Raw genomic sequence first — 19,225 nt, 5'->3', positions numbered from 1 at the left:
ATTTCTCCTTTAGAATGATGAGTGGGAGTATCTAACAATAAGAAAGAAATATATACGACAGGAGAAGATTATTACATATTCGATTCGATATAGATTTATTTCCCCGGCAAGATTTAGCAAAAAATCCCATTACATGAAATGGCACAATTATTCCAAATCATTCCGAGTCAGTTCACATAAAATACGCCATACCGACGTCTCGGTCGAACCCGCATCCTACGTCAGAATATAATCCACTAATGGAATAGCATTTCGCAACTGGCTGACGCGCAATGATCTTGAAACTTTTTTTTATCCGCAACCGTAATTTTCACGTCACGTCCGATGTACGAATGGTACCCCTATACATTTATCGCTCATAACGAGTTACACGTTGCATATCTAAATACCATGAGTTTAGAACTCGAACTTCGAGTTCGAACTCGTTTATGATTAGTGCTACGCATTAGCTTAGAAATTAATATAATACTAATTAATTTAAGAGATTTAGTTATTACAATTAGTTTAAAAATTAAAATTCGCAGGGAGATTTGTCAAATTTAAAAATCAAGTTTACCCCAGCAATATAAAAATATGAGGATTAGAAAAATTTTGTTCTAAAGAATATTAGAAATTAATCTTTTTAACATTTTACATATATTTTTTAGATTTTTAATCAGCCAAGTGTAGGCACGGAAGTGTCCCCCTCCGATTTTGATGAGCTTTTAATATGTTGTTTTCTAGACAAAAATAAGGGCCACAGGGTATTTTTTTATACGTGCCCATACGCGTGTCGAGATGAATATTTCAGAAACTATAAGAGATAGAAAAAAATTTTCAAATTAAAAGTTAAATGGCTTCAAGAGTACTTTACAACAATAACAAAAAAAATTTTGAAAAATTATTTTGAAAAATTACAAAAATAAAAAATTTTTTTGTTATTGTTGTAAAGTACTCTTGAAGCCATTTAACTTTTAATTTGAAAATTTTTTTCTATCTCTTATAATTTCTGAAATATTCATCTCGAAAGAAAAAAACCGATTTTTTTCAAAGGGGTGTTTTACCCCCTAGACACGCGTATGGGCACGTATAATAAAACACATGTCCCTTATTTTTGTCTAGGAAACAACATATTAAAAGCTCATCAAAATCGGAGGGAGACACTTCCGTGCCTACACTTTAGTATTTTTAAATCTTTAATATTTAGATTTTCCTGTACAATAAGGAATTTTTAAGATGAACTTAATTTCGTTAGAAAAAATTGAAAAATGACAAATTAATTCCATTTTAAAGTTAGATATTTTAATTAGATATATTTAATTTTGCTGAAAATTTTTGTATTGATTAAAAACCAGAAAAATATTCAGATGATTAAATATTAATTACCAGAAAAATTAAATATTAATTTTTTAGATTCTAATTAAAATTCAGTATCTCAAAAATATTCTATAAAATAAAACTAGATCGAATCTTTTCATGTCATACAATTACATGAAGAATAGTATATCACAAAATCCGTGGAACTATGCATTTTTGGACGCTATGCGCAGAGGCTCGTGTTGAACAAAAAATGAAATATTCAAAATTTAAAAATATTGACGAAAAATTAATTTCTATTTTTTAAAAATTTCCTAAAAATCATCAATTTTTTATGGTGTTATAATACACTTAACCAGTTCACTGGTACACTCGAAATCAACGTTTTGTGCCAAAACTGGTGAGAGCAAATAAATTCGTATTTTACGTGAAAGTTTATCTATAAGGGGTTTTTTGCGTCGCTGGTGACAAATCAAGGGTCGAAATTTCAAAATTCAAAATGGCGAATCCAATATGGCGGACTAATTTTATTTCATTATGGAGAAGATCAAATTCGATATATTCGCGGTTTTCGAGTCTCTTATGATGAATCTATAGACAAAATTGCAAAATTTAAATTGGCAGATCCAATATAGCGGTTTCTAGTGATTAACTTTGATATTCTATTATGAAAATATATCACACTCGGTACGTTTTTTGGTCGCAGATAACGGATTAGTTCAAGACATTCAAACTTGAACATATCGAATTTGAATCTTCTCTAATGGAATAACAAATATAATAATAGAATAACAAAATTAATTCACCATACTAAATCCGCCATTTTGAATTTTAAAATTTCGATCCCAAATTTGTCATTAGCGATCCGAAAAATGTGGGTTTATCAAGTTTCATGCAAATCCGTTGAAAATTGGCAAAGTTATTCATAGTGGACATATATGGGCCATTACCAGTTGTGGCACTTTTTTTTTTGGCCATATACGGGCCATTACCAGCGAACTGGTTAATGTAATGGTGAGATTGGTCGATCAAGATGTGCAAGAGTTCATCGTATCTGCGATGTTTACCCAATATCAACCGGTCTTCTCATACACAAACCATCTCGATTATCTATTGATTGTCCAGCTCTATTCACAATCATATCTAAAGTTATTTGTAAACATTATCGCATCCGCTCCCCGATACAACTTGATAAATCTTGTTCAGCGATAATCCAATTGAACAATCACCAAACTTATAATTTGCGACATCTCTAATCGCACTTTTGCGGGGTTGCGCGTTGCCTATATCGCCGATTGCTTGTATTGTCGAGAGAGAAAAAAACAGTCCTCCCCTCCCCTCCGCTCCGATCGAATCGAATATTCTTCCACATATACATACGCGTGCCCGTACACATGTGATACGTACATACGCTTGCGCGTACGCCCTTCTCCGCCCGCACGTTCCTTCAGGTTATCCATGTTCTCTGTTCGTTCTCCAGCAGCACAAATTTCGGTCACACCTGGTAGAATCTCCCATGTGAGAAAGAGAGAGGGAAAGAGAGAGAGAGAGAGAAAGAGAGTGAGAGTGAGAGTGAGAGGAGACGTTCTCGGAGCGCACGCTCGACATTGCACAGCACGCTGTGTGCAAGGCTCCCGCGCCCGTTCCTTCCCCTTCCCTTTCGCCTATCATTTCCCCTACCACCTTCGCCGAACGCTTCCACCACTCCGGACCCACGACGTGTCGGCTCCGAGACGTTCGGGAGGAAGAGGGAGATGGTGGTGGGAGGAGGAGGTACACGATCGAGAGAGGGGAAGCGGTCGACTCTCCTGTTTCGGCCGTGCACTAGAACTTGACTCCTAAGCTCTCTACAGTGGCGGCGCAAGCTCTATCGGCGACTTCTTTCCGCTCGCTGCCTCGTTCGTCCCTCTCTCTTTCTTTCGTTCTTTTTCTCTCTTCCTTGCGCACATTGTTCAATAATCTTTCTCTTTTTATTTCGCTCTGCCTTTCATCCTTTTCCATCTATCGGTGCGGCACAACGAGACTCGCTTGGCAAAACCTCGAGCAGTTAGATTGTGTTTCCATCATCATCGTTGCCGTCGTCGTCGTCATTGTGGTACACGTTTTCATCGACTCACGACAACCGATAATAATTCTGCTCATCAAATTTAATCGCGAATTCTGGAAAGGGAGCGTAGGTTTCGCTGGATTTCGCCGCAACTTTTTTTTTTTTATCACTTGGGATCTTTGCGCAGAATCGTGTATATCAATTCGTTTCTTCTGTCGTTGTGGTCTCACACCCAGTAAATTACATACACGTATAATATGTAAAAGGAACTCGAGTATATTTTGCCTCCAATGTCGATGCTTTCAAAATTGTTTTGAGGAATTAGCGGAAAGAGTTAGAAAATAGGTAGTTTGTTTTACATAATAGAATTTATTCTTCGTACATGATTCTGCGTGAAATTCTCGCGTGCATTTCTACCTCAAATTGGACTTTACGCGTTCGATCAATAAGATTTTCATTATTATTCCATTAAATTGCTCGTAAAAAAAGTAAAGGCGCGTCTTTGCCCTTCCCTCCTCCCCCCTGTCCTCTCTCCATCCTCTAACCAGAATTTCGTTCAATCGCGTCTCGCGCCGTTCGAAATCAGCTTCCGCGATAATCGAGCCGCGATATTCTCTCGACATTATAATTATCGATAAAAATCCCGCAGCTGCCAAGACTGCCCGAGAGATGACCGACCGCTCCCCCTCCCCCCACTCTCTCTCTCTCTCTCTCTCTCTCTCTCTCTCTCTCTGTTTCTTTTCCTCGTTCTCTCGTCAAGCGCAACAAAAGTGCAAGTGGAAACGGAGCGTTAGCCGCCGGGCGGGACTTTGTTGCACTCTTTCCACCCTTTTCACTCCCCTCCCCGTCCGCTCTTTCGCTCGCCGACTCCTCCTCGCCATCCCCCCCTCGTCGTCGTCGTCGTCTCTTTCCTCGCGCGTGTCCCTTCTACTCCCCTGACCGTCCACCGCCCCGTCCTCCCTCTCCCCCTTCCCCTCCTCTTCTCGCTCCGAGACTGCACGCTCACATGCAACGAGAGCCAGACCGGCCGGCTGGCATTCAGTCGCCTTTAGCGCCGTGCATCTCCGAGTCAGTCAGTCAGTCAGTCAGTCATTGAGTCAGTCAGTCGGTGAATCGGGTCGCTCGGGTACGCACGAGAGATATCGCCGCTCGCTCTCTCCGTATACCGTGTGTAACTTACACTTTACTCTCGCCTCTCCTTTCTCTCTCTTTCTCTTCTCTCTCTCTCTCCCTCTTTCTATCTCTACCTTCCGTTCCCTCCTTTTACTCCGCTATTGCGTTTCTTTCTCTCTTTTCCTCTTTTTTTTTCGCTCGCAAGACTTCGCTCGCGCTGGTGACCGGGTCGCGCGTCACGGATTCTTCGCATCTCTCTTCCCCTTTCTCTCCGCGAGAGTGTATGATCCAAATTATCTCGCGACGCTTTACTTTTCACGTTCGCGCGGTGGGAAGGCGAGGGAAGGCAATTGTCGGCGAGACGACAAGGTTCGCCGGGGCTTCAGGTGTTACTGACACGAGATTAGAAAGAGATAAAAGTTTATGCGTGTGCTTGTTATGGAAGGCAATGGCAAACCATGAAAAAAAATCTTGCGAAGAACATTTCTCTAATGTAGCCATTCGGAATCGGCAACTGTAGGTAAACTGTAGGTCCAATATATGTGTGATAATCTGGTGCGTAACATACATATATGAAAAAGGGAGATTACCACGTTCGAAATCGAACAAAAAGGACTGAGAAGAAGAGTTATGTGTATAATAATATCGAAGAAGCGCAACGATTGTGAAAGCCGACGTCCGCACGGAGCTAGCCTCCGTGGGGTGGGCACGCGTTCGCTCTCGAAATTCGAGAAGGCCGCCGCTCTCTCGGTGCAGTGAACGCGGATTTGTTGTTGCCTGCGTGCCACGAGCTTAGTGGACTCCGTGCTGGCTCCTCGCGCTGCCAAATCTCTCGCGCGCTCGCCGCGAACGAGCGAGCTCTCGGACGTTGCACGTTTCGTGTTGCTTATTTTCGTCGCTGACGACGCGTCGCGTATGCAAGGCGAAGGCTTCGTCAAGTTGGTTAACCCTTTTGTTGTCGCATGCCAAAAAACTTGGCGGCGATACACGGCACAAGTAACTCTTGAATTTTAAACTAGGCAGTTATATCTTTTTAGAATACGCGCGCTCCTTTCTTCTCTCGCAAATTTTTCTAATTAATATGCGTTCTTATTAATTTTTAGATTCGTGTGTAAATTTTTTTGCGTGCTATTTTTACATATTAATTCGTTATTATGTATTACGTATTTATAGTTTTAGAAAAATTGCATTACAATCATTTTTCATTCTTCTTTCTCTTATCTTGCTAGAAGAATTTCATCATACTTAACATTTTTTAATATTTCCTATCACAATATATTTTCAAGCTCATCTTCTTAATTTTGCCAAATTCCAAATTAAAAAGCAATCGCTTTCAACAAACGCAATTTCAAGTTTTTTTAAAAACTCGCGGTAAACTGTCCAAGGTCACATGTGGCAGAAACAGGAATTGAGCAATATATATCGTCAATTGGATTTCGAGGGGAAGCGCGCCATCACTTTTCATTCCTTAAATCAAGCTCGCCGCATTCTCTCGAGTCCGCGAAAGCTCAAAAATGGCATAAATCCTGTTTAAAGGGCCTCGTTCGTACGATTATTGGTGGCACGAGGCGGTGTCTCCGGCGGCGATCGATAACGCGCCAAGTGGCCACAGTGTGCCAATGGGTTTTCCCTCACGCGATCGCCTAGTCTCGCATGTTTACGCGCCAGCGATCGCAGCAGCCGAGAGTGCATCCCGCGGTCGCGGCCGCGGCCACCTCGTCCTTCGGGAGCATTTTCGCGACCTTCGCACGAAGGCTGCGTTCCGGCGGCGGCGGCGGTGGCGGCGGCGGCGACCGCCTGATACCCCTCACGACGGCGTCGCGAGAGAGAGAGATCGATAAACGGCGGCTCCAGCTGTTGTACGGCGGCCTTGCCTGGGTCGACGGGCTGCGAGTCGCCCCGGCTTTTAACCGGAGAGACGGCGAACTCTCTCACCAGCGATCTCGCGGGCACGTCGACCACGCGGAAGTAATCTCTCGAAATAATCCCGCGAGACTAAATTTAACAGCGGAACGGGTGAGAATAGCGGCGACCCGGGAAACGCAAGCCGAGGGGTGAGAGGGAGGGGGAGGGGATGGTGATGCGAGCAGCTCGCTCGCAGGGTGAGAGAATGGCATACGTCTCGTGATTGTTCGTTTCTTAGTGCGTCATAAATATGTGGATTGTCTCGCTTCTAAAGAGATTCAGCGCGCCAGATAAACGGATATTTATTTAGGATACGGATTTAGGGTTGCACCAAGATATCAAGGGAATTTAATCTTGATCTTGATATTGTCTTGTCTTATCTCGAATTTCGAAACAAGATCGGAGCGACATTTTTATTAGTTATCGAGAAAAAGATTACAACATTATTCAGGTCTTGTCAAGGTTATTGATTTTTAGAAAAAGCTAAAATATACTGTATATTTGTAAATTAGATTCTTATAAAATGTTATAAAAATTACTATATATATTAGAAACAACTTAGAAACTTGAAAAATTTTATTTAATAAATGAAAATATAATTATATTAACAAATTTAGAAACAATAAATAAACAAAACTAACAATATAAAATTTTATATAAAGACAACGAATATATAATTATTTTAAATTAAATTTTAAATAATATAATTATCTTAAATCATATTTAAAGGTTAAATGTTATTTTAAATATTATTTTAAACAATTATTCTCGATATTAGATAAAAATTATTAATAAAGTCGAGACGAGACAATACACAAGGCGAGATTTTTTTCTCTATCAAGTTTCACTCAAGACGAAGACAAGTTTAAGTTTTCTCATGAAGACAAGAGTTAAGTTTTGGAAAATTTTCAATACAATATTGTCTTGCGCAACCCTAGATGCTATTTGTTCACCGTCAACGGTCGCAGAAACGCGACTCCGTCACAAGCGTTTCGATCATCTTAGCGGGTGTCGTCACGTGCTATACTTGAACCCGTGCAAGCAACCCGATGATTTCTCTCTCGTTGCGGCGTCTGTCACGCGCGGCTCGACACGCACACGTGCTTCGCGAATTTTATTTCACGTACGACGCAGAAATGTTTTCGCGAGCGTGCTTTAACATCGTTCGATCCTCGATAGGGGAGGGGGATTTTTTTCACACGCGTTAAATTTAATTAAATGATCTTAATATTCTAGTGAGATAAAATGCTGTGTCTTTTATGAACGAAAATTTAATCTTCTAAAAACTAAGTGTTTATAAAAAAATAATCTTCTTCAGCGTTTCTCATATGCTTCCTAAAAGTAGTAAAGAGATTGACGCAGTCAATTGGAATTCAACCTCAATAGATAAGAGAGATCAATAGAAACATCACGTTGCCTGAGAGCTTAAATTAACAAATGTTGAGATAAAATCTCGGCATCGCTCCAAATTTATTAAAGAATGCACGGTGGAGAGATAGTACAATGCTACTTTACACGTACAATATCGTTTGTCCTTCTCGATTATGCAGCTAGTGTCGTCACAAGTGTATGCATGTGTACGTTTCTTGTGTTATACTTGAACCTGCATAACGAGCCAGCCCCGATGACTTCTTGCCGCGCTATCGCCTGTCGCACGCGTCTCCTGCGGCTATACATATCGCAATTGTTGAAAATTCAATAAGCTGTTCCGCGCGCGGGCTCTCTTATTGTGGAAAATCAATGGCTCCGAGATGTGACATTCAACGGGCGAGTCGCACACACAATGTCCCGAGGAACCGGCCGCACGAATCGGTGCGCCTTCACGTGCCGCCATCGTTTGTTAAGCCTCGTTTTCACATGACGATCGGCGTGACCTCAAATGTCACGACATTTACGTTTATAACGATATGCGATGCTGCATCGTATTCCGTAAAGAGCTCGTGCCTTTTAAACCAGTTGGGATGGATTCGCCAATTAAAAAAAAAATATATATATATATACATATATATATTTAACAAAACAGTTATAATGGCAATACGAGTCGAGTGTCGATGTTATAACACATTTATTTATAATACATCAAATAAATATCGATATTAAACGAATACAAAGAGAGGATAGCGAACGTTTCGACCCTATTTTTGGGTCATCTTCAGCGCGAAAGTGATAATATAATAAAAGAAATAACAAAAGTGTTTTATATCGGAGTCTGTTACAAAGGGTGCTGTCTAAAGCGATAATAAATGTCTCGGTATCTCATTATCTTGACTATATATATATATATATATATATATTTAAGTTTTGTTATCCTCTTTTCAGGGGGAAATGAATCGTATTCTTCGATAATAGATTCTTCATCGAAAATCCAAGCTTGTTTGACATAATTGATTGCCATCTCGTTTTTTCTTTGAGAAAAATATCAGTCTTTTTTGCCAGGAAAAATTGAACCCTTGCTATAATTGATAATTACGTTATCGATCTATTTTCGGAGAAGAAAGAAAAATTGTCTCGACCAATATATTGACCAGTTGCAAGAATTAAATTGAGAATGTAATCGCAAATTGCATTGTTATGCCCTCAAAGATAAAGTTGCCTTTCGATGCTATTCTCTTTGCTTTACGCCGCGAAAATCAAATTCCGATTCCTGGACAATGAACACGGTCTATCCGCGGCAACGGCATTACAATATTGATACTTGGTTTTCATGATGATTTGTACATTGACAATCGTTCAATAACACACGTCAAATGGAAATGAGGCATTATTATCGCGAAGCTCAATTTCCCGAGGCTGTGCGCGTGTTTGAAATCCAAATTGCGCTGAAACGAATATAAAAATTTTTTTATTTTGAGACTAACTTAACGTTCGACGCTGTAAAAGGATAAATTTGTTTTAAACGTTCAATCGTTTGAAATGTTTCAAAAGGAAGTTTAAATAACAGAAAAAAATGTTCCATTTTAAATTTATATGTTTTATTAATAAAATATTCGCGATGTTTTAAATTTAAATATTATTTCGCATAGTGACTTAGTTTAATAAGAATAAATTCTCTCGTTTTCTATTCGTTAGAAGCAGCGATTCAATCGAGCAAGTCAAAATCTGCATCCCACTGGCGGCGGCACGTGAAAGAGATTGTGTGTCTATCGCGCGTCATGCATAAAATATAGTCTCCTCCTCTATAACGACGGCATATTTTTGTCGTTGACCCGTGCAGGATACCAGAATTAACGTGCCAATCGATCGTTTCGCAGGACGATATACCGTCCCTCGCTCGCTCGCTCTATAATAACGTTATCGATCATCCCCGCCTTTTAATTACGTCAGCCTATCGCCGGCCTCGAGAATATATCGCTTCTATTGATAACGCATATAATATACGTCACTCTTGAAATTATGACGCGAAAAGGCGTATTATCGACTATTTTTATTTTATTGTACCATTTGACGTTCGAGTGCGTGGAGTGGTAGAGTGCAAAAGGATTCTTGTGCCTTCAAAATTCCGAGATGCTCTCTTACGTAGGCTTTTTACGACCGCTGTTATCCTTGGCAATCGCATTCGAATACTCGAAATTGTATAAATAATACGAGATATATAATATCTTTGGCGAGCTTGAGAATCTTGGCGTTTAACATTTAATCGCGAAATTTACTGTAATCATTATTCACGGCTAGTGCACTTTGTGTCATTTTGCGGTCAACCACTCATAATAAGAACATAATTCCGAATCTAATTATTTTTTTTTTACGTTAAATGTATCGGAATGTTCAATTTATAAAACATCCAATTCACGATCGCACACAATTTACAGCCATGAATCCATATAACACCCGGTATATATCGATCTGCCTTTCCGCTATAGAGCGTGGGCCAAACGCAGTCTTGACGTTGACCTTGAACTTCAACCTCAACATTAGCGATTAGTCGCGAGAGTCGTTCCGCCATCCACCCACGATCGACGCGAATGATTGATTCACGATTAGGAAACCATCAAGCAACTGAACGATAGAACGCGGAACAAATCGTGTCTGAATTATATACATGAAGTCCGGTTAGAAAATGGATTGATTGAGAAAAAAAAAAAAGAAACGAAATGAACATACAAGTATCTCGATCCAATGGGGAAATTAGAAATCGTTGAATTAATAATGAACATTCAAAAAATTATTAAATCCCTCGGGTAGATCGTGCGACGAAATTATCAGTTGAATGACCGAGGATCATGGTGAAAGCTATTTTGAAAGATAAATGCACAAATTATGGACTCGCTCCAATTTTGCCTCTCGATTGAACGTCTATCTAGCCAATGCCAGAGGTAGCCAATTGACACGTCCGACAACCCTGCCGCACGACAAGTGCAACAACAGTGGCACGTACACATACACATACACAAGGACACACGTGCATGTGCATTTCGTGTAATTGTCTGTGCATTACGTAAGTGATCGCGCCTCTCTATCCCCCTCGTGAGTGAGTCGACATCGATGGCGAGACAAGGCAATCGCATTTCCTGCGTGCGTGTGTGGTCAAGGTCGCCGAGCGCATGCGTGCGAGAGATGGAGAACGCTTATTTCGAGATCGCGACGTAGCGGGTGCGCGCGAGAAACTGCATAAAAGTTGGCGATAAATATATTTAGAGCCTCTCGTCGCGAGAAGGAGTGCACTTTTAGCCGTCCGGAGAGAACCAGATCACCGACGTCTTTTTATAATAATCCTGTAACGCGACCTCGGAGGAGTGCTAACGTTGCTCGATTACTTAACACATCGACTTCTCCGCATCTTGTGTGTGTGTGTGTGTGTGCGTGCGTGCGTGCGTGCGTGCGTGCGTGCGTGCGTGCGTGCGTGCGTGCGTGCGTGCGTGTGTGTGTGTGTGTGTGTGTGTGTGTGTGTGTGTGTGTGTGTGTGTGTGTGTGTGTGTATACAGGGTGTCCCAGGTATCTTCTGTCCAAAAAAAAAGGCAGATTCTCTGGCCAATTTAAAAACGATTTTTCCTCAGCGAAAATGTCGAGGAAGATCATTATTTTTTGCATATTCCCAATTTTTGTCATAATGTATTTTTCTAACTAAGCCTTAAATTAAAATTCTATTAAAGTAAACTCTACCTAAAATTAACTAAAGAATGTGACTTTATTAATATTTTATTCCCATAAGCCTTAGTTTGCGAAAAACCCTTTATTTTCAATCGTTTATAACTCGAAAACTATTAGTGCCGCGACATTTTCGCTGAGGAAAAATCGTTTTTAAATTGGCCAGAGAATCTGCCTTTTTTTTGGATGGAAGATACCTGGGACACCCTGTATATATATATATATATATATATATATATATATATATATATATATATATAACGCTGCTATCGTTTTATTTTAATCATCCTCAGATCTTTAAGATCAGATAACGGACCAGACTTAGATACCGGATGCGTACTTTAAAAGTACGTATCATCGTGCAAACGTTAAAGTCTTTTACGTGGGATGTATTTTTCTCCTTCCGCCTTTATTTTTGTCTTTCTTCTATTTTTTATCGCTACGAAAGAGCAAAATAAATGATCGCAAAAAGCGAGATTTATACCGAGTTCCAAATCCGCATTATCTCTCCGAGCGAAATTGAGGTATAAAGATGCTTCTTTTTCGCGACGAGAATCGGGAGCTTTTTGCGAATTTTTTGGACCACTTTTTTCTCATAGACGCCCGGGATCAAGCATTCATCTTCGCGTCTGCTCCCGATATCCCGCGCCGGGATTCCCGAGGGAACCCGCGCCCGCGCGTTTCACCCGTTCGCGTACTTTTGGTCTCCGACCGGCGGCGACCTCGCGAGACGTCTCTCCTTTGGGTGGCTTTCTCCCCTTGGGCTTCTTAAACGGCGCAAAAAGCGTAAGATACGTGTCTGTCTGCGCCGACTTTCGATCTGGCCACCCTTCTCTCAGTCATCTCACACGTGTCGAATAATCAAATATTCCACAGGGTGTCTACTCTTATGGAGAATCTAGACTTCTCAGGGATTTCTTTTATATCTGGAAGAATCAGGGAATTCTCATGGAATTTTACCTACATGGAAATTTTTGAAAAATTCTTTTCTTTATAATTTTGCTTTCATGTTGTCGCCTAAATATTTAAAATATATTATAAATATATATCTATCTTTGTTTACATTTTCAATGTCTTCAAAAAAAAATTCAATATGCAGTATTCTTTTTATTATAATTTTTAATGATAAAAAAGTGTTATGCATAAAAGATAAAAAATGTTTATTTTACGAAAACTATTCAGTTCTTTTTTTTTATTTGCAAATATGGTATTTGAAATTTAAAAGGCTCTGTGTATGAATGAAAAATATTAGAAAAACCCATACAAGGAAGACTTATTTTAAAAAATTGCACAAAATATTTCTTAAAGTATTTTCTTTATCTGAAATTTTAAACAAAAATACGTTAAGGATGAAAGAATTTTCAGGGAATTTTTTTATTCAAGACTTGAACAGACACCCAGTTACGCAACATCGCTCGACTCGCGAAGCCACGATTTTAGCCGCGATTCGAAATAGAAATACTCAAACGCGTTTCGAGCAATCAAACAGCTGTGCAAATCATCCAATCCAATCCAATTGAATTGGTCGCGAGTAACGTGGCGCGTCTCCTTCGGTTCTCCCGATTCGTCCGATCTATTCTTCGCAGTGACAAGATAATTTGACGAACGACGGAGAAAGGACAACGACTTCCCTCCGTCGAGTCGAGACGTGGCAGACACGCTCGGTTGTTTTGCAATCCGGGCCACGATAAAAATTAAAGCGCTGCTTACACCCGTGACTAATTACACTCGTCATGCCTTGGCACACTTAAATCCATGTTTCTCGAATCCTCGTTTCATCGTATCCGAAACTGTAACCCACCTGTAATCGCTGATTACGCGTCTCGAAATCTTAATCTCCCGTCGGTGTGTTTATACCGGGAAAAAACTGGATTACTTATTTAAAAGAAAAAAACGCGATAAGAGATACAAAAAAGAAATAACATGTTTACGGAAGATACGTCTATCGCGGTTTTACGTTTCGCAATTGAATTTCGCGATTAATCTGCACAAATTTCGCGGTAATAATGGCCGAATTGTGTGATCAATGATAAAATCGAGGAGATAAAGGCCATCACACATAAAATTCCATAAGCACGTAAGACGTAAGAGTAAGGAAATCGACTAATTGGAGGGGCCAATACTCGACCGTGATTGGTCGATTTCCTTACGCTTACGTCTTACGTGCTTATGGAATTTTATGTGTGATGGCCTTAACGCTGCGCGTTCAAAATCGGAATTATGAATAAATCAGTCAATGTAAAAGATCCTGATAATACTATCATAATGTCATGCATATTTAGAATCGGCGCATGTGAAAAAAATTATTTATTATGCGCATTTCTTATAATAAGTTTTCCTTACGCTGTAAAATGTATTCTAAATGTCTCGAAATTAACGAATTTGTTAAGATGTAACATTTTTCCTTCTGAGCGATTTTTGTCATTTATTTTCCTTCTTCATTAGTCATTTGCCTAGACAATTAAACGCTTATATACAGGGTAGGCCATTTTAATCTACGTACTGAAATATCTCAAAATCCATAAGTTTAAGACAAAAATGTTTCAGACAAAAGTTGTATGGTTTCGAGGGGGATATAAGATGGTGCCATTAGTTTGACCTTGAAGAGTCACCTGAAGGTCACGTGAAGGTCACCTCCAACTTTTTAAGTGGGACACCCTATATGCTTTTGCATATTCTTGTAGCTCATCTCGAGAGATTTCGAAAACATTATAATTAAGTTAGTTTTCATTAAGTACTTTCCGAGTTATGAGGCTTGAAATCATTTCTTAATTTTACATAAACCATAAAATATCTAATAAAATATTCATTTTTCGATTATCTTACCTTAATACTTTTATGTACAAAATAATGAGAGGAATCGATTGGTGTAAAGAAAAAACATAGTTGTTTTTAAGAAAAAATATGTAATTTGCAATTAACAATTCCATATTTTTTCTTAAAAACAGCTATGTTTTTTTCTTTACACCAATTGATTCCTCTCATTATTTTATACATAAAAGTATTAATGTATGATAATCGAAAAATGAATATTTACTAGATATTTTATGGTTTATGTAAAATTAAGAAATGATTTCAAGCCTCATAACTCGGAAAGTACTTAATGAAAACTAACTTAATTATAGTGTTTTGGAAAGCTCTCGAGATGAGCTACAAGAATATGCAAAAGCATATAGGGTGTCCCACTTAAAAAGTTGGAGGTGATCTTCAGGTGACTCTTCAAGGTCAAACTAGTGGCACCATCTTATGTCCCCCTCGAAACCATACAACTTTTGTCTGAAACATTTTTGTCTTAAACTTATGGATTTTGAGATATTTCAGTGCGTAGATTAAAATGGCCTACCCTGCATATAATTTAAATTAAATAGATTCTTAATAATGTAAGAAATATAATGTTGATTTATTGATCAAAAGGAATGTAAAGGTTGGGAACCGTAATCGCGAACATAACTTGGTGCGTTATTGCTTCGAGTTCTTGGCTGAAAAAGAATATGAGCTACATCTACTAGCTCATCAATAAGAATGTGAGATTCGAGGTCGTTGTATGATTCGGTGAAGGATTTTTATCGGTTTACGTCCATCCGTCCGCCCATCCGTCAATATCTCTTTCTACTCTCCTCCAAACCACTCTTCTTTCTGCTGTAGAATAGTTAAGTAACCGGTCGCGCGATCGATCACGAACGAACCAAAGAAGTGCAGTGAGCAACCATACCAAATCGATACCAAAAGAAGGAATTTAGCTCGAGCAAGGGAAGGAAGGACAAGGTGGAACGAAGGACGACGATTCGCGAGATGTCGCGGTAAGGACGGGACGAGGGATCCGTTTTTGAAAAGAAGCGAAAAGTAAGACAGAAAGAAAGACTGGAAAAAAGAGAAAACGAAAACGCGAAGAGAAAAAAACGCGGGGTGGCGTGCCTCGGGGGGGTGTGCGTGTGCGAAAGATAATAAAAAGCTGACGAGATAAATCGGTCCACGGTGACGAGTGAAAGTAGAACGGGCAAGCAGCCGGGCAAGATGATGAAGAAGGAGAAACCGATGATGTCGGTGACGGCCATCATCCAGGGGACTCAGGCCCAGCACTGGGCACGTGGCGGCAACAATTGTACGTATTATAACGTCAATATTTTTTTCGTAATTGTTGCGCGATCAATTGCGGCGCAATTTAACTTTTCACAGATGACAAGAAAACAACATCTCGATCTAATTTATATTAATATACAGAGTGTATCAGAGCGACCGTAACAGCAGTTTTTTGAGGAACCTAAGCATTTTAGAGAAAAATGTTTCATACAGAAGTTGTAGGGCTTAAAATAACCTATTTAATGATCATAACAGTTTGACTTTGAATAGCACCGTCAAGGTCACATAAAAAATACTTTGAATATTTTAAATGAAAACCCCCATTTTTTATTGCATAATCTTGTAGCTTACCTCGAGAGCTTTCCAAAACACTATAATAAAATATTTTTCTCTTAAGTACTTTTCGAGTTATGAGGCTTGAAATCATTTCTTAATATTACATAAACCATAAAATATCTAGCAAGATATTCATTTTTCGATTATCTTACCTTAATACTTTTATGTACAAAATAATGAGAGGAATCGATTGGTGTAAAGAAAACACATAGTTGTTTTTGAGAAAAAATATGTAATTCTTAATTGCAAATTTATTTTTTCTCAAAAACAACTATATGCTTTCTTTACACCAATCGATTCCTCTCATTATTTTGTACATAAAAGTATTAAGGTAAGATAATCGAAAAATGAATATCTTGCTAGATATTTTATGGTTTATGTAATATTAAGAAATGATTTCAAGCCTCATAACTCGAAAAGTACTTAAGAAAAAAATATTTTATTATAGTGTTTTGGAAAGCTCTCGAGGTAAGCTACAAGATTATGCAATAAAAAATGGGGGTTTCCATTTAAAATATTCAAAGTATTTTTTATGTGATCTTGACGGTGCTATTCAAAGTCAAACTGATATGATCATTAAATAGGTTATTTTAAGCCCTACAACTTTTGTATGAAACATTTTTCTCTAAAATGCTTAGGTTTCTCAAAAAACTGCTGTTACGGTCGCTCTGATACACCCTGTATGTATATATATATATAAATATTTATTGATTATTTTGTGAAAGGACTTATAATGGGATTTTAAATACATTATAATATTTATTATATATTATATAAATTGACACATATATATAATTTTTTTAATATATTACAATATATTATAATTATATGATTGGCTATATTAAAAGGAAAAAAGAAAGAGAAATCTCTATTTTTAATTAAAGTTAGCAAATGAGTCATAGCGAATGAAATCAGGACAGGAAAGTCAAGGCGTAAGTTTTCATAAATTCATGTTTTGAAACTTGATCATATGAATCTAATTAATCAATTTTACGAGTAATGCTATCTATTCTTAAACAATGAACCGTACTCATTAGAGGTAATCTAATATTGATGAGATTACCGATAATAAGATTACTGACATTTAATGATTCAGCCACATGTCTCTGCAAATGCATGATTTAGATTGATAAACATATTGTGCTTTATTAGCGGATTATGAATTGTGAATGCGCTCTGAATACGCATGAAATTAATATTTCTGTGATATAAGTGAAATAAGTGTATAATGCTATTTCAATTATATACAAATATACAGTTCTATATAATGAACTTTATGATAGGGACGTTAAATATAAAAGGGAGACCGAAATGAGGTGCAGTGTCTGCGGGCGATCGTGCTAATGAACGCCCGTGTTATTACCTTCAAGTACGCGCCATTGTAAATTGGAATTTAAAAGTGTATAAACGAGATGGACTATCCTACGATGATAATTAGCGTGGCAGTGCTAGACTGTCGATTAGCGAGATTCTCAAGGTTTATTCCATCACAACGCTGCTCATAGTTAAAATGTTATTTTTCACCGCGATGGCCGTGAAACCAACGATATTCGTGTAACAATTCTGCGTACTTCCTGTTGCGCGAGCGAATCGTAAAAAAAGACTCGTAAAAATCCAAATTAAATGTCTATACCTTTCTCACGACCTGCTACAAAAAGATACTCGCTTGAGGGGTTCGCAAAATGTCTCTTTTTTAAAGAATTGTTTTAATACAATGTAAATTCTATGTTGTCTATTCTATGAAAAAATAAAGAAAATCTGAAATTTTTAAGAATTTCTTTTATATCTGGAAGAATCATGGAATTCCCTGAAATTTTACTGATCTTTTCAAAAATGTTCTCTTTAATAATTTTGTCCTCGACAAATCAAATGAATTATGCCTTCAAAATATATTGTAAGTATATATTATATGTATTTATCTTTTTGTTATATTCTATGTCTTAACAAAATATCGAATATCTAGTACATATTTTTTATTATAATTTTTAATGATAAAAAAATGAAAATGTTACGCAAGTGAAAAATATTTATCTTACGGAAACTATTCATTTTTTTAGTACATTTGCAGATCTAGCCTTTGACACTTAAACGGCTCTGTTTTTTTGTATGAATAAAAAACGCAAAGATAAAAATTTAAAAAAAACAGTAAAAAACTTACTTTAAAAGTTGCGTCAAAAGAGTCTTTATAAAATATTATTTTTTACTTAAAATTTTGAAGAAAAATAACCTCGAAAAATGATCAGAGAATTTTCAAGAAATTCTCAATCTTTTTATCAGATTTGAGCGAGCATCCTGAAATATAACGACACGAAAAAATATGGGAAAATCAGTCTGTTGAAATTTTTTTCAACGTTCGCGAAACTCGTGTCAAGGGGTTAAAAACACTCGAATAGTATTTTTTATCGATTTCGTTTTCTATACCGTACGAGTACGCGAGTACGGCACGCTGCTCCTCAAAATCACTATACGCGTCGCGCGTATTCGTTGTAAGCAAAATGAGTCACACCCGGTACGTTGCAATAGTCCTGCAGCGAGGCGACCGATACGCGCCGCACGACTTGACACAGACACACACAGACAGACACACACACACACACACACACACACACACACACACACACACACACACACACACACACACACACACACACACACACACACACACACACATATATACAGGGTGTCTCATTTTAATGTCCCACACCAAATAACTTTCTTATTTTTAATTTTAGAAAAAGATGTTTCAGACAAAAGTTGTATGGTTTCAAGGGGACATAAGGTGGTGTTATTAGTTTGACCTTGAATAGTTGCTTCAAGGTCACGTAAAGGTCACCTTCAATTTTTTAAATGAAACCCCTTACTTTCTATTGCATATTCTTGTAGCTTATTTCGAGAGCTTTCCAAAATACTATAATTAAGTTAGTTTTCATTGAGTATTTTTCGAGTTATGAGGCTTGAAATCATTTCTTAATTTTACATAAACCGTAAAATATCTTGTAAAATATTCATTTTTCGATCATCTTACCTCAATACTTTTATGTACAAAATAATGAGAGGAATCAATTGGTGTAAAGAAAACACATAGTTGTTTCGAAGAAAAAATATGTAATTGTTAATTGCAAATTACATATTTTTTCTTCAAAACAATTATGTGTTTTCTTTACACCAATTGATTCCTCTCATTATTTTGTACATAAAAGTATTGAGGTAAGATAATCGAAAAATGAATATTTTACAAGATATTTTATGGTTTATGTAAAATTAAGAAATGATTTCAAGCCTCATAACTCGAAAAGTACTTAATGAAAACTAACTTAATTATAGTGTTTTGGAAAGCTCTCGAAATAAGCTACAAGAATATGC

At 37.9% G+C, this 19,225-nt stretch overlaps 1 protein-coding gene across 12 annotated transcripts in view; it reads left to right on the top strand.

The window, feature by feature from the left end:
* Nucleotides 1-19,225, top strand: part of Usp (retinoid X receptor ultraspiracle) — a 104,538-nt gene that overhangs the window by 25,969 nt on the left and 59,344 nt on the right. The window contains exons 1-2 of one of the 12 annotated variants that reach the window (XM_083101799.1): nt 4,355-4,510; nt 15,092-15,548. The exons of 1 other annotated variant lie outside the window; for it this stretch is intronic. In XM_083101799.1, the coding sequence (XP_082957925.1) occupies nt 15,461-15,548 (88 nt within the window). In that variant the 5' untranslated portion in view covers nt 4,355-4,510; nt 15,092-15,460. Of the gene's footprint in view, nt 1-4,354; nt 4,984-5,521; nt 10,797-11,814; nt 13,447-15,091; nt 15,549-19,225 lie in introns of those variants that run through there. 10 more of the 12 variants (XM_083101788.1, XM_083101793.1, XM_083101792.1 and 7 more) reach the window with 10 other exon arrangements.

Source organism: Camponotus vicinus, unplaced genomic scaffold (genome assembly GCF_025532165.1).
Source record: "Camponotus vicinus isolate PSW18456_S1 unplaced genomic scaffold, iyCamVici1.0 SCAF_6, whole genome shotgun sequence".
NCBI classification, from domain to species: domain Eukaryota; kingdom Metazoa; phylum Arthropoda; class Insecta; order Hymenoptera; family Formicidae; genus Camponotus; species Camponotus vicinus.
The sequence above is the reverse complement of the archived record's forward strand: the minus strand, read 5'-3'. Positions and strand labels throughout refer to the sequence as shown.